This window comes from Brachyistius frenatus, unplaced genomic scaffold (genome assembly GCF_029030835.1).
Source record: "Brachyistius frenatus isolate BFR_SWC_R1_liver_20210118 unplaced genomic scaffold, ASM2903083v1 Contig_28, whole genome shotgun sequence".
NCBI classification, from domain to species: domain Eukaryota; kingdom Metazoa; phylum Chordata; class Actinopteri; family Embiotocidae; genus Brachyistius; species Brachyistius frenatus.
Window position 1 is genome coordinate 4334229 of NW_027210627.1, and position 17159 is coordinate 4351387.

The 17159-nt window shown below is 40.8% G+C and overlaps 1 protein-coding gene across 3 annotated transcripts in view; it reads right to left on the minus strand.

Moving 5' to 3' along the window:
• Positions 1-15875, minus strand: part of pard3bb (par-3 family cell polarity regulator beta b) — a 198765-nt gene extending 182890 nt beyond the window's left edge. For all 3 annotated transcript variants that reach the window (XM_069698895.1, XM_069698896.1, XM_069698897.1), the window contains exons 1-2: positions 15635-15875; positions 5007-5108 (exon numbers count right to left, since the gene is read on the minus strand). In XM_069698895.1, coding sequence (XP_069554996.1) covers positions 5007-5108; positions 15635-15775 — 243 coding nt within the window. In that variant the 5' untranslated portion in view covers positions 15776-15875. The remainder of the gene's footprint in view (positions 1-5006; positions 5109-15634) is intronic.
• Positions 15876-17159: the final 1284 nt, after the last annotated feature.

The window sequence follows — 17159 nt, forward strand, 5'->3', positions numbered from 1 at the left end:
ATATTAATTTAAACTCTGTATTACAACCTTTGTATATGTAGGACAGATAACTCGTCTGGGACGTGTTTAACGTAACTTAACTTGGCTGAAAGGATGGAAGAAAATCTAGTTTAGCAGCTGGCCCTTTAATATTCCTCACACCCCAAGGAAAATCATACATATATACCAGGTAACAGTAGGTGAGCATTAATGTGAGGTAACTTTCTGTGTAATGTTTACAGGTTTACTTTGAGACCACCAGCCAACACCCTCCCACTTCCACCCTTTTTCTCCATTAGTCTAATGTCTCCCTCACACGTTGTTTTTCAAGCCCACTCGCAGCTTTATGCCAAAGAAAATGAACAGTAAGCAGAAAATATGGGTTCCCATCAGCATTTTCTACGTTGCTGCAAGTGTAATTCCTAATGTATTTTCTTCATCTAGTAGGTGTTGCCGAAACCGACTTACAGGGAGCAGGGTTTGTTTAAAAGGTTAGGTAGTGAGGGAGAGACGGGGGGGAGAAACACTGTTGCTTTGTATGATGTTAATGTTTGTTGTGGGACGTTAATGTTACAAACACTTGATCACGCACACACGCACACAGTCTACATTGAGCTTTACTGACAAATACAATTTGAGATCAGAGAAAGCCTTCCCCTGTTCTGACCGCAACCCAAACCCTCAAACACACACATACATTAATGGTTATTATTTTATATTTTATAATGGATCACAATTCAACCCCCCCAATCATGAACATACACTCTTTTACCCTATCAAAAACAGAAAGGAGAATATTTATTACATCGACCAGCTGGAATAGTAAAACTGCAAAAGCTATAACATAAGTCATTTATCACTGCAAGCTGATAATTCAGCTCCACGCGTACATACAGTATAGTAAGCGTAGTAAAGGGTGCTCTGTTAATATATGTTGACTGTCAGTGTAGACTGATATACGTGTCGGTGTACTGCAATTTACCAATGAGGCCATAGCCTCATCAAATTTAATTCACAATTGGGCTAATGGTTGATATACCAGGTCTCAAAGAAAGAGAAGTTTTATGGTCCCTCTACCCTTCTCAAGGACTATCAGATCCACACACACACACACACACACACACACACACACACACACACACACACACACACACACACACACACACACACACACACACACACACACACACACACACACAGCTACAAACACTGTAGCTTTTTTTTTTTTTTTTTTTTTTTTTAAGATTCACACGCCGATGCAACTGAAGATAAAATGACAAAGAAATAACATCTGCTATTGACGGGCAGAAGATTTAATGACTTTTATACCCCTTTGAAGTACTAAGAGCAAGTATTTACATTTATATGTGCATGCAGGGTCCGACATAACCAATGGTACCGATGGCTCGGGCCAGTAAAAGTCTAGGGCCAGTTGGCCCTCTAATATTCCTCAAACCCACCCCCAAAGAAAATTATACATCTGCACACACCCCACCACCACACTTCATTGTGTTGAAATGGCAGCAGCCGGCTGCTGAGCTGTCTGAGGGAACTAAGACAGACGAAACTAACTTGTGTAGGTGACTGTGAGTTAAGGGCAAAACGTTTTGTTGGCACAGTTACTTTGAAGAGAAAACTCTGACCTACTGACCAAGCGGACAAGTGGGAAAAAATGTTTACGTTGAACCCTGACATGCATGTTAAACAACTGGGGATAATAAAAACATATATATAGAAAGATATAGATTTAATGTATTTTTTCGGGTTTCAGGCATAGTCTGACATTATAGCACAAATGTCAGACCATGCCTGAAACCTGAAATTAACTTGTGTCCACACTGGCACTTTAAGATCATTTAGTATCAGTGTTTGGTTGTGAAAAAGAGAAACAGACACAGGACAGGTCTTCCACTTAGTCTCATAAAGTGAATATGCAATTCTGTTGATTTGCATTCTCTGCCATGACTTTATTCCTACTTTATTTAATGATATTGTAGCCAATAAGATAATTTAGTTACCTTTAATGACTTGTATTACTCCCTGAAAGCAAAATTCCCAATTTGGTTGCCTCAAATGACTTCTACTCAGAATAAAACAGGCCTGACACACACGTAACTCAGCATTTTACAACAGGCCGACCTATTCTGTGGCCCCTAAAGCTATATCCCAAGAAACATAATAGCTGAAAATAATGTAAACCAGACGTCTTCTTATGCACACCTACACTCAAGGATAAACAGTGAATGAAACCGATGTGTGAAAGCAATAAGAAGTAATGCTTTCTTTAGTGGAAGGTCAATATTATTCTCACTGGTTGGCCTCTTCATACGTAGCGCTGAAAGGGTAAAGGTGACTAGCTTATTTTTGTGTGCGTGTGCGTGTGTGTGCGCGCGTGCGCGTCTATTTTACTATGCGTCTTGTGGGTGAATTAATATGAGGCACTATATAATCTCTAATAAAATGTCTATTTTGTAGGAAGCAGCTTTTATTTTTGGTATCATTGCGCCATTTAACGTTTCAACACACATTTTGTGCAGTTTCAACGCATTCAAAGGGTGCTAAAAAAACAAACAATCGCTCTGCTTTGCTTGTAAACGTGAGGAAAGTCAGCGTTCAGGACAAAGATGAAACAAAATTGCAAAACAGCTGCCAAAGACATTGATTTACAGTCATTAAAACTCCAAAATTGATAAAAGAAACCAGCTTCAACTGCTAACTTACTCATTTTACTTCGAAGAGACAGACATCTCTACTTTTTTTTTTTTTTTTTGCATCAACCATTAACTCAGTGCTTTCTCTGTCCTGCTCACAACGAAAAGGCAGCAGAACATTTCAGTCGCAGGCGGCTGTTCCCCTCAGCTCTTTGAAATGTCTTTCAGACAGATCTTAACCGTACAAATTGACACAGACCGAACCTGAACTGAAAGCAAATTGAAGTTGGACTTGTGCGATGTGTCAACAGGCAACTATTCCTCATTACAACTTTATAAAGTGATATGTTGTATTTTCAGCTTGGTCCACTGTTCCCAGCAGGGAAAAAAAACAACGTATTAATGTACACTGCCTCCTGAGAGCCACAACTCCAAGGATGTAATAGACTTGTGATTTGACATCTATAAAATATGCAGCTTTGCATTGTAGGATTGTAGATAGCAGAAATTAATGTACATTGCCAACTCAAATACTCAAATAAAACAGTGAGTTTTGCAAATAGGCACGGGGACTCTGACACAGCAAAAACATTTAATATATTTTTTTTTCATACAATTTTTTGGGCTGTAAAACCAGCACAATACACACCCAACGCTAGACTGAGTGATCTCAGGTGGAACTCCAGACTGTGACACCTCCACATAAATAAACCGTTACAAACAAGATCACAGAGGCACAGAGCAAGTGACGACCAGCCAAGAGCAGGACCACGGCGAGCTGCTCTCTGACTCTCTCCAAAACCATGGCAACAGGCTCTCACAACAGTAATCCCTTAGGTCAGTTGCTGGTCTCCTGACGCTTTTATGGCTCCTGTCACTGAGTCATATGGCTCCTGGGCTACGGCTTAGTGTGTCGAGTAACCAGCCCATTTTGACACGAGGGCTCATCTGGAAAATTCATTGAGCATAAAGAACAATCTAGGCTAAAAAATGTCTATAAAAAACGGGTGCGGAAATATTTCTTTACACCAGAGACAATTCTCAATCGTCATATTTCCACAGGAGGTCTCTGTTAAACTTGTCATTCAAAAAAACAACTCTCCAAATGTTTATTAATAAAGATAAACATTTCTTTTTTTTAGCTGCAGCTGGACTCACAATAATAGAAACATCTTGCTCACAACATCTTAAAAAGAAAAAATTGGACATAGCAGAGGAACAGCGGCGCGAGTGCCGGTTAAAGAGAGAGAGCAGTTCTTCCCAAAGGTTCTGGCAGCCTCGAGAGGAATTGCATACTACAGCAACTTTGTTCTTAATTAGTTCAGAGAATTTCCAACAAATCCTGCAGTATTTAAAACATCCTTAAAGGCATACAGTACAAGCCGAGGACAGGGAAACACATTGTACATAACGTTTCCTAGCCAGCAGTTTCTTCAACTTTTTCTAGCGGTGACCTAAATAAAAAAAAAAAAAATCACTTCACCACAGGACAGAAGCTCATTAAAACATGTTGACACTGTTTTAATGTGTAGAGCCACTAAGAGGAAGCTCAAGATTAATTTAAGGTCCTAAGATATGGTTCAAAAAGTCCTTAATCTAGGCCATTTATCACATTCTAATAATGCCAGATTCTAGAGGAGAGGAAGAAAAAAAAACTAAACTTTCCCGAGGGGTTAAATAAAAAAAATGACATTCCTCGGGGGGAAAGTGAGAAAAAGTGGGAATATATGGATTGGGTTTGCCTCGGGTCTCCAGAAGTGAATTACTAATGACACTGTTTAATGCTAAAGGCAAGTTAAAACCTTTACCTCTGAATTTTGCTCGAGAAGCAATATTCTATCAAAGGGAGTGGCTTACAGGCCACTGCAGCGCGCACGCACACGCACACACGCACACACACACACACACACACACACACACACACACACACACACACACACACCCAAAATACAAGATACAGATATCCACTCATACTTTTCTGCACACCCACAATGATACGTGACTACTAAAAAGGTACAAAACAAAAAGATTATACGTTTTATATAAGAAGTATTAAATGATTTTAAAGATAGAGATGTCTGACTTTAATAGCCTGGATACTGTATTTGGATGGTTACATGAATATCTGTGTAATCTGCTTACTGCTGGTCATTCAAGAAAAAGGACCTTTTATTTTAAAGTTACTAAAAACGAACCTCCCGTGTTGGTTATACTTCACAGGGAATGATTTACAAGGTAATGTTACATGACTGTTTGTGGTGGCATGACCGAACCCGTGGCTGCGTTTTATGTCGAAGGATGTAAAGCCGTCACGCCAACCTCTTTAACTACAGAGAGCCGAAACAAAACAATAAGTTCTGCCCCGCAGGTTCTTACCTTGTCCTTGTCTTCTACCAGGTCACTGAGTATATCGTCGGGGTCGAGAATCCCTCCGTCACAGTATTCAACGTGGTGAGTTCGAACCTGGAAATCTCCTTCCTGCAACACAGGACACAACCACTGCAAGTCAGCAGTTTGTGGGTAGACTGTTGAACAGCTGATAACTGGATCCAATTTTCTTACAGCGTATGTTCAGCTGTTTTTCCAACAACTGAACACATTTCTGTTTTCCCCATCAGGATTTCAAATGACATCGGTAAAAACAGAGAGTTAAGAAGTCTCTGTTTTATTATTACTGGACCTTTGTGCTGCATTTGACAGTCCACCACAAAACATTACAGAACTGGGTGGTGCTTTCTGGCACAGTGCTGAAATGGTTTCACACCTATTTTAAGAACAGGGACTGCTTTGTGTCGACCGGAAATTACACATCAGAGAATTTAAAAATAACATGTGGAGCTGCTCAGGGCTTTATTCGTGGGTCTCTTCTGTTCAATATCTACATTTTCTCTCTATCTCCGGTTGTAGAAAACAACAATAACATCTTACAAAAAATACGCAGAGGACACAGATTTATATAGAGATATCACAGGTTACAATGGTCCCATACAAGAGATGGTGCACTGAACAAATATCAGATATGATTATATGCCAAATGTTTATTAAATAAATAAATAAAATAAAAAAAAAAATCATAAATAAGTATTTATGGACACACAAGAATAATTATTTTATGTTGAATTTAATATCAAAGACCACTAACCAAGTGAGGTAGCTTGGTGTCGTCATACTCTCAGGCCCAATTCATAACATTCACATTAAGAAACCTTAAAAATGAGCCCACTACTTCCTTAAGGATATATCAAGAATTAAGTATCAAGAGGATTAAGAGAAACTTGTCACAGGTCCCTCAAGAACAAAGCTCACAGCAGCCATAAAGGCCTTTTCTTCTGCTCTTCGGCTCCTCCTCCCTGCTCCTCATTTATATAGCCTTCTCTTTGTGGCTCACCTTCTCTCTCATCTCTTGCCCTCTCCTTTGTTTCTCTCCCCCCCCCCCACATCTTCCACATCTTTCCCCAGGTGCCTTGTACAGATTGCAAGTCCAGCCCGGCCCATTCCCTCTCAATCCTCCCTCTCTCTCTCTCTCTCTCTCTGCTGCGTTGGGTCTGTGATTAATGACATCGACACTGTACTGGACAGCTGACTACATAGAGCTGGTTGTTGAACAACATATTAAGACAACGCACGCACACACACACACACACACGCTCATACAAAAACCACACACAGCCTAAGGAAAGGTATGACTCAAAACATTTCAGGGTGGTGCTCCATTAAATCACTCTTTCAGGGTCAGGTGCCTTGACAGTGCTCTTGAAAAACTCCCATTAAGAAGAGTGTAAGACGGGACAGGGCAGTGTGTCCCCGGACATCACTGTAAAGGCCAATGCACATAGAAAGCGCTCTGGACTTTCGTCACTTGTCCGTCTTGTGGATATTATTCCATTCTATCAAATATATCAATCGACTCTGACTTGGAGACACGCAAACGAGACTGTATTCCAGTTACCGGCTTACTTTGTATGTTGGTCATGTCTGTGTCAGTTATTCCTCCAATCTTTCTGAATGAGTTGGAAATAACACAGGAAGCAGTATGACCGTTATAAGCAAAGAAAGTGTTGCCGTTGCTATACTTTGTGTCATCATCCTTAATTAATAAGTCAACAAATATTGTTGTATGTTGAGATATGTTTTCTCAAGCATCGCATTAACAATTTTTGATCTTGAGTTTCATTACAGTTCATATCCATGTGGTGCCAGCAAATAACATACATGTGTTTAAATACAGCCTAGGTCTATTAAAGAAAAAAAGTTTTTTCTATTATGCCAGTTTATGGGCGGCACGGTGGTGCAGTGGTTAGCACTGTTGCCTCACAGCAAAAAGGTTCTGGGTTCGAATCCGGTCCTGGGCCTTTCTGTGCGGAGTTTGCATGTTCTCCCTGTGCTTGCGTGGGTTCTCTCCGGGTTCTCCGGCTTCCTCCCATCATCCAAAAACATGCACTTCAGGTCAGGTTACCTGGCGCCGCGGTCGTGGCAGCCTGCTGCAGCATCTCCCCCCTGAGAGCCCCCCTGCTGTAGTGAAGAAATTTCCCCTAGGGGATTAATAAAGTGTATAAAATCTAAAAATCTAAATCTAAAACAAGCAATTTAAATGGCTTTTCGGCAATAATGGTGAAACAATACTCCTATATTGCCCCTCGATTTGTCCTGCCTTGCAATTCATATAATTGTATTGTAACACTGACATTGCTGACACCCACGCCAGAGAAAGATTCTCAAACATAACATTTGCATTGTTTTTCTTCTTCTTGCACAGTGTTTCTCTCCCTTGAGCACTATCAGTCAAGGTTTTGGGACATATTAACTCTGGGACAACTTTTGAGAAATGTTTCTAAACTTGTTAGGGAAAGATTTCAGCGCCACAAAGATGTTGCATGTGTTATGCCCTTGGCTTTGTACAAAACATTTCACTGAGTACAGTGTTTGTGTAACTGTGTACTAGAGAATGAGTTTCCAATAGGGTTCAATTTTTTTTTTTCCATCCTAGTTTCATGTCAAGTCCTGGAACCCTCCTCCCCACCACAGTGAGCTGGTGTACATGTAAACTGGCTGAGAATGCCTCAACAAAGACACAATCAACTCTACCATGTTTTACATTCTTAATAGACAACAAGGCAACAGAGAGACATTAAGAGAAACATTTGTACCAGCTTGCTTGAAGTCAGCTATTTAATTTCAACTAACACTCTGCTTAACTCCCACATAAGAAAAAAAAAAAAAAAAATCCAGGCTGGCTCTGGATTCCATGTCCAGATTAAAGTCTGCAAAGTTATTGGGACAAACATGAGCTGTAGAACGGATGCACAGTACCTGCGCAATTCACAGAGTAGACGGGACATTGTACTTTTCGTTTCAAGTAATACTCGACTTTAGAAGTGCATACTCCAAAATGAATAGGCTATACATCTAATTACAACAAACCAACTGAAGGAAGCTTTCTGAGACCCTGGGAATCTGCTCTTTTCAGTTTATAAACCAACTGATTAATCAACAAAATAATCAACAGACTAATCAATAATTTTGATGATAAACATTTTTTTTTTTTTTTTTAATCTTGAGATGCAGAACTGCACTAATCAGCAATAAATACTTGCATTAGCTGCAACAGTGAATTATTCTACCATTGAAATATGTGGTGTACAACACAACTATCCCTTCAACTAGTAGCAACCGGCAGTACATTTCCCTGAAAGTTTCTGGAAACACAAGGGAAAACTACATTTTCACTCTGTATTTAAAACTGATGTTTGCAGACGCACACTGAATTATGCGTTTCAATTGCAGCAGGAATCAACACAAACAATGTGGTGAAAGAAGGTATCTGTAGAACATCCAGCAGCCACATTCCTTTGGTGACCCACTGCTGTTTTTTAGGTCATCAACAACCCCCTTTGACTTGTTGTTATAGTTGGAAGGACAAAAGATTTAAGGAGATAAGAGATGCGAGCACAATCTGATAACGTGTTAGTCAGAAATCCTGTCCCTCCAAGTCTGGCAGTTTATAACCTAGAGGTACACCCAGATATTATAAGATTAAAGATAAGAAATGTAAACACACTGATCTGATCCAAAAATCAGGGGGGGGGATTAGCTCTTAATACAGTGTTTTGCCTGATACAATTTCAGATAATCTTGGGTAATTTGGGCTATTTGAGTCTCATGACACGATCTAGAAATGATTAAGAAGTTGGAGTAAAGCCCCCACCGAAGTGAAAACACTTGTGTCGAATATTCAGTGTTGTTAGGAATGTGGTGAACTCCCCACGTCTCCCTCGTCCGTTATCTCCGAACAGTCAGCCTTTTCTAGGCTGCCAGTTGACACAAGAGTTTGGTATGCACGTTGCTGACAAACTGGAGGTCGTGCAAAGAAGTGGACTTTGGTACACACCACGAACCAGCGGTCCGAGGCTCACTGTGAGCAAACTCATGCTCTGCACATAACTGTATACACAAAATGTAAAAGGCAGCCGCTCCGCACGCTCCCGGCCGAACACTACATTAACGACCCAAAGCAAATCCAAATTACTGGACATATTTAGATCCTGATCCAGAACTGAGAGGTCTAGGAGAGTACAAACCCATTTCTGAAAAAGCTGGGATGCTGTGTAAAATGTAAAAAAAAAAATGTAAAAAAAAAAATTATATCTGCTGAACCACTATTTAATAGAAAATAGACCAAAGACAACATCAATAAACTGAGAAATATTATTGTTTAATGAAAAATATATGCTCATTTTGAATTTGAAGTCAGCAACACGTCTCAAAAAAGTTGGTACAGGAGCAACGAAGGACTGGAAAAGTTGTGTAAAGCTAGAAAAAAAAAAAACCACTAGTGGAACATCTCACAGCTAACTAGATTAACAAGTTAACTGCTTACTTCATTCTTCATGAGTGCTATTGCAAAACTTAATTCTGAGGGAAAAAAATAAAAAATAACAAAATCTCACTGATCCCTGGACCTGTCTCGTGACCCTGAAGTAACAAAGCTCATCTTCAGATGCCATGGTAACCATTTGTATCCTTAACAACAGCATCCTACATTTAAGATGGGCACAAGTTGTTTCATCAACCATCTAATTCGGCAAAGGTAAAAGTGTATTCTGACGGATCATGGAAATGGGCCGGATTTATGATCGATTTATGTTCGGATGGTCACACGGTGTCAGAAGCCCCCCCGTCCCCTCTACACCTTTTTAACATCCTATGCTTGTGAAATCTGGAAAAGGTCTGACTTCCAGTGCGGTCATTTGAATGAACAGTAAAAACATTTGATTTCCGACACGGTCTGACTGAACACCTTATGAACTACAAGAATGGAATAGAATAGAATAGAATAGAATAGAATAGAATAGAATAGAATAGAATAGAATAGCATGGATGTAAGGCTCAATCAACACATTCTTCGGAGGAAGGGGGCACGTGTCTCCTCCCTCGCTCTCAGGAATATCTGCCTGCGCTCTGGCACGGGGCCAGAATGTTTTACGATTTTATCAGCTCGTTCGGCCACGCCTCATCAGCATTCCTCTCCCGGCTAATGAAACTACACTCTACGCCCACATGGGCAGGAATTATTTTACACGCATCCACCTTATAATCAATAAGTGTAAGTATACGCATGAATACTGTAGATACACCAGCAGCCCACAAAAGCAGCTGGTTTCAATCCTTGGCCACATTCGGACCAGAGGTAAGAACTATCGAATACAGATGAAGCCAAATAAACATATAAAATAATAATATATGCGTTCGGAAAGGCAAACATTTGATACTCGTTGAAACGGTGTTAACAGAAAGAAAAAGAAAAAAAAAGTGGTGTATTCAAACAACAACAAAAGGAAAATTTGCTTTTTCAATAAAAAAATTTTTTTTTTTTTTTTTTTAAATCAATACATGTAATATTCTTGTGTGGAAGAAGTAAGTACACCCGTTGCCCCCCTTTAGTAGAAATAACTTCTTGTAGGCCTTTTGCATAACTGTCCACCAGTCTCTAACATTGGCTTGCTGACATTTTTCATCATTCTTTCATGTAAAAGTCCTCCAGTTTGTAAATGTTTGAGGGTTTTCCTGCATGCACCGCCTGTTTCAAATCCCCCACGACATTTCAATGGGACTCAAATCTCGGCTTTGACTCGGCCTCCCCATAATCTTCCATTTCACCCTCTTACTTGTCTGCTCAGGGTCACCATCCTGTTGAAAGGTCCACTAACAGTTCAGCTTTGACTTCCAGACAGACGGCTTCTCATTATCTCTAAGCACCTCTTTCACATGATGCAGAAGTCATTGTTGACTCAACGACTGCAAGCTGTCAAGACACCCTAAAACCACAACATTTCCACCACCATGCCGTGAGCTTTTTCTCCTGAAAAGCTGCCTTCGGTCAAACATACAGCGTCTACCATTACAATGACCAATCAACTCTTATCTTTCATTTGTCTGTCGAGAGCAAATTTACCAAAAAGCCTGCTATTTGTCTGTATGCTCACTTTTTTTTTGGACTGCAAAAACTTTTTCCTTGGAAATGATTTTCCTCACAGTGGAATGATTTATTTCAAATAATTTGGAGAACTTCCAAATCCCTTGTTCAAAGGCATCTACAACCTCTTTTATGAAGGCCTTAGAGAGCTCCACACACTTCAGCAGCAAAGGCAACACCAGACCCGACAAGTCAGAGGTTCAAATGAGACACATTACACCGGTCACTCAGTAAGAAGCTTCTAATCTTTGGCACCTAATCTTGATCCATGATTCTACTTTCATGAATTTGAAGGTGTGATAAATGTAGGGATGCACTTACTTACAATTTTTTTTATTCATTTCAATCATTTAAAAATGACTACAAAATGTTAATTCATTTGTTGAGTATATATAACTTTTCTCAGGCACTATTTCAAGCGTTTGAAAGTGTTTGCTTGTTCAGATATCTTTAAAAAGTGAACAATTTCCGTGGGATGTACTTTTTTTTTTTTCACATGACTATTTATAAATATACTTTGTGCATATAAATGAGAAATGAAACAGTAACCGCACTTCACTTCAACCACACGATGAGGCAGTTATATTATATGTACACACGCTTGTCTGTTTGGCCAAAGGTAATTAAGAAGTCTGTCAACAAGCTGATAACTTCCTGGCAACTCCCCATGAAAACAACCTCCGCTTTCTTCACTCCCTCCTCTTCCTCTGGCTGCTCTTCATCCTCCCCTGCTACCTAACCTATCTTCCTTTTTATATTCTTTGTTCTGATTTCTTAAAAAGGTATAAAAAAAAAAAATTATAAAAGCACCTTGCATAGTGCTGTTTTTTTTTTTTTTGTTTGTTTTTTTTTAATTGTTTCTTGATACAGCCGTTCTCTGTTCCTCATTTAACTTGTGCTTTGCCTCTAGAGTGACAGCTCTACATCGTACTCCAGCTGTCAGCACGCAGCTTTTGCTTCTAGGTTCTAATAGCAAATAACAACAGATCACGGAGCACTTCATTTCCTAATGTACTGAGTGAGGAGGAGGACAATTAACACACAGGTTACTGACTGACTGATTTGGACTTCTCACTTCACCTGTAAATCTCCAACCATCAGCTTGACATGCAGCTTATCTACATGGGTTGCACTGGATTTCAGGCATACGTCAGTAAACAAGTATTGGCTATATTAGGTCCAATCAAATTCTTTGTAAGCGATTGTGTAACTGATCTATGCACACTGTTTTACAAAAAGGACTCAATATTAAAAGATAATAAATTACTTCGATCAAGACAGATGCAAAAAAACAACAAAAAAACTACCAACCAAAAAGAACACAATCGGGGTGTATTCCCACTGTTTCAATCTATATTGTGGCCTTCATTTTGAGCTGTACCTAAAAAAACATAAACATATTAACCAAGCTCAAAGTTATATGAGGTATTAAGTATATCTAACATTTTCTCTTAAAATAACTCTAAATGAGGTAAAAGCCTGCAAAATACTTGGAGAAGCCTCCGATGGCTTAGTAGTCGATCATAACGAAAGCCTCGTGTATCTTTCTTACGCACACCAGCACTCTCTTATTGCCTTTCACTTTGTAATCCCATTTGTTTCTCCTCTGGATTCATACTGCATTGGACAAAGAGGTTTGCAAATTTTAATTATTAGGCTGTGATCAATATGAAACTTAAAAAAAAAAAAAACACACACAACATAAATCCTCTCCGACACTCAACTTAAGAGTAAATCTCAAACATTCTCAACTCTTTTCAAGACCCCTTAAACACAGCTTTAATGCTTGTACTGAGCGTTAGCTCCTCCTAAGCACCGCTGTGGGAACTCCTCACAAAGCGGCTGATAAAGAAGAATGCCAGTGCCAGCTAGCTACAGAGGATGCATGCAGGAATACACAAGATAATAAAATGTGTTTAATACAAGCGGCATACTCTCTAAGTAGGATGAAGACGATATGGAGGAAGAGGAGAGGGCGAGAGAGACCGACAGAAAGCAAGCCGTCTCTGTGACCATTTCAAAAAAATATATGATTTGCCAAGCACGGGGAGGAAGGATTAGGGACTGGACTGCTCTACAACACAAACATCCTGGCTTTCTAATCCTCAGACACATTAACGACCACCATTATACAGCTACAACAGTTCGTGTTACCGAAAAATGACTGAGTGACAAGAAGAAAGTGAGAAAAACACACGGAATAAATACAAAAGCAAGGAGAGAGAATGAGATGAAGCAATTAGGGAGACAGCAAGTTCACCATCTCCGAGGAGGAACAGGAGGGGGAGGAGAAAGAAATGCAGGAGTTGGCAGTCAGAGGTTGTGAAAGGGCAGTATGAAAAAAAAAAAACTGCACACAAACAAAAGCAGAAATTCTAAAATGCCATATAACAAAGAAGAAAAGAAAAAGGCCAAAACCATCAAAAAGTAGGAATAGCAATGTCAAAGTAGGGAAAGGGGAGCTGGGAAAAGTCCAGACAAACGTGGGGAAAGAGAGAGAAAACAGAAGAAGACAAGAGCAGGCCAAAAAACACACCGTGTGCATTTTCTTGACGAAGAATTCCATTGACACATGCAGGAAACAAAGTATTTAAATAGTCGCAGACCGAATCAATAGAGCGGGGAGGTGCATAACTACACACATCCAAGCTGCAGGAAAACACACACGGAGCTCTCACTTTGTCTCTCGGTCAACACGACCACCTCAAATGCTGCAGTGCAGCACAGTGAACGTTAACCTTTTGTTTTTCATTTTCTAAATCCAATTGGCATTCATTATTTGCAGGGAAATCAGGAAATATATCCTTATTGTCCGTTTTGACTTTGATAGATTTGCACACTTTTCTTTCCTGCAGGGACAGAGTCCCCTACAATAGTGTTATCTGAGAAGCATGAGTCTTTAGCCCGCACCTATGAAATCAAGCAAAAGTAACCTTAATACTAGCGGGGGGGCGGGTTTTTTGCGCGGTGAACAAACTAAACAGAACAACGGTTCCTTCGAAATGTTCACTGTTGTTAACGCACCACTTAAATCAATAACGTTAGGCAGTATTGTTGAGGGTTTGCGGGAAAAAAAATAATTTTTTAAACACATTGCTCCCGCCGTCCATTATGCATCGAGCCATCCTTTTAGCGGAGAGACTCGGAAAAAAAAAAAAAATGATAACGCAATCCTATGTGTCGCTACTTCTGGGTGGAACAGAGCTCATAAAGAAGAACTGGAGGGGAAGGAGGAAGTGTTCAAAGAGGAAGAGCAGTTCAGATGAAAGGGAAGCGGGTGTTTTGTCTATGCACGCAGCATTGAGGAAGGTGAAGAGGAGGTGTACTAGTGTAAAAGATAAGAGTGATAAATAAGATGAAGGGGGGCGAAACACACGGCAGCGCTGTGGGTGGAGGGGCGATGTGTGGATAGGTGAAAACAGATTAAAAGGGAGAAAGTGTGCAGGGAGCAAGAAAGAAAAAAAAAAAAAAAAGAGTAGGATGGGGGGGGGGAAATGAGTGCATCTGCAAGTGGTGTCTCGCATAAACCAAAACACACACACGCACACGCACACGCACACACACACACACACGCACGCACGCACGCACACCTTCGACATCTCTCTCAATCCCTGCCGAGGCGATCTATCCATACGACTGCTGTGCTTTTTGAATAATGGACCCAATATGAAGCAAGTCACTGAGAAGATTTGGTTGTGTGATGGGGGTCATGGGGCTCCTGCCCCCGGAGCAGCGCAGGGAATCAACAGCAGTCATGAAGGAATCACAAGACGGGAGTCATTTGCATTTTACACTCACAACTAAATTGGAAATGACTCGTGCCTGCTCCTGTCTGAACCATCACAATTCATATCAGATCTGCTTTTAATTTTTCATAGAGCCATTACGGAGAACCGGACCTCCACGGCTTTAACTTCCAAAGACTTCGGATGTGAAACTCACACTGTCCTTTTCATGATATAAAAATGACAGAGCTTTTCGATTATTCTTTTACGAGTTCAGGGAGAACCTCAAATGTTATGAAAGTGCCGTTTCATAAAAAAAAAAAAAAAAAAAAACTTATCTCACCTCTCTTTCTGTTTTTCTGGAGTTCATGAAAATCTTAAACACATTATTACAAAACTGCTTCCCGGTGAATAATGTAGCCAACTGATGGCTCAAAAGGTCAGAGAGACTCAAAGGGTGATCAAATTGCATTTGTTTGAATACTTTTTGTTCATTTTCTGAAGCACACTAGTCTTTCTGGTATGACTGAAAACCGACAGCCGCAACTATTACCACTCAGACTTTATAATAAAGTGAGCAGCATTTATATGGGAGGAAAAAAAAAAAAAACTCATTGTGAGGTGATGTTCAAGGTGAGTTCATTGTGTGATGTACCAGCCACAGTGTCGGTAGTTGCTTCCGCACCGAAGAGGAATAACTTAGTACAACAAGTACTCATAATAATAATAATAATAATAATAAATACACCTTTCGGCTGCATCTAAAACATACAGTTTCATTTCTCACCCCGGGAATATAAGCTCACCTGCTCCAAGAGTTTCCTGTATCTCTGCGTGGCCTGCTGGATGAGGTCCCTCACCGTCCACCCCTCCTTGCAAGGCACAACCACACCCGTCTGCCCAAATGTCACAGTCACCTTCATCGTGAAGGGGGCTCTCCACTTCATCCGAGGCGACGAGGGCCCTCTGGACGGAGGTGATGAACGGGGCTCATAACAACGCAGGAAGGCTCCAAAAGCGTAGGATGATGGGGGGGGGCACCCCGGGGGGGGGCAGGAAGACTTGAGGAGAGTACTGTACTGGGATGTGATCAAAAAAGAAAAAGAAAGAAAGAAGAAAGAAAGAAAACCAGCAACCAAAGTTACATCATCAGTCGGAGTTGTCCAGAAGTCAGCGGAGCTCCTTCACGTGTTCATCGCGTTACTTCGTGGATGTAGTCGGTACTTTTCTCACGCAGTGGTCATCGTGCCCCCCCCCCCCCCCCCCCCTCCCCCCTCGTCGAGACTATTCAGACCTTAACGGAGACGTTGAAGCAGCTCTCGGTGTCTCCGTCGTGTCATTGTTTTGTTTGTTTTTGTTTTCCTCTCTCCCCCCGTCGGGCTGAAACACCACTTTGTCACGAGCTAGGCTAGCTCAAAGTGATTAGCTTGATACCGTAACCTGCCCCCCCCCCTCCTCCTCCTCCCCCCACCGGAGGGGATGATCGCTGTCTTTTTTTTCTCTTTTTTTTAAGTTTGCCGCAAAACCGTTTTAGTCTCCGCACGCCTTCCTCCCGCAACCGGTTTGTTTTTTTTACTCCTCGGGATATAAAAAAAATAAATAAATAAAAAAGTTGATCCAAAACTTTTCACGTCGCAGTTTAGCAATCCGGCGCTAGCTGAACGTTAGCCACCTTAGCTGAACTTTGGAGGGAGGGCATCAAAGTCCAGAAGTTTTCCCCTTCTTCTTCTTCTTCTTCTTCTTCTTCTTCTTCTTCTTCTTTGTTTTTTCTTTGTTTTTGTTTGTTTTCTTCCAAAGCGCTCACTTTGCATCCACTTCGGCGCGCGCACACACGCGCGCGCGTAAAGGACGCGCGAGGAGTTTAACTTTCGCGTTTGTTTTGCAAACTGGAGGTGAAGAGAGAGAGAGAGAGAGAGAGAGAGAGAGAGAGAGAGAGAGAGAGAGAGAGAGCAAACACTTCGGTGTTGGAAAAGTTTGGGAGATTCCTTCAGCGCCGTCCGCTCCTGACCGGTTCCTGACCAGCTCCTCCACCGCTGCCTGCTGTCACGTCCTTAAAGGGGAAGAGCTCCGATTAATTCCGCAATAAAAAAAAATTTAATTAAAAAGACAAAAAGCTCAAGTTAAGAGCTCAAACAGAAAACACGTGGTGATGTCAGAGGGATGGAAATCCATCTACAGTTTTAAAATAAATAAATAAAAAACATCCACTGCTGCTGCAAAATAAATAACAACAACAACCTCTCAAAACTGGCCTTCAAAACGTGACACTTAAGTGTTATTAAAGCTGCATTAACTGGCTAGTTTTTTTTTTTTGGGGGGGGGGCACTTCAG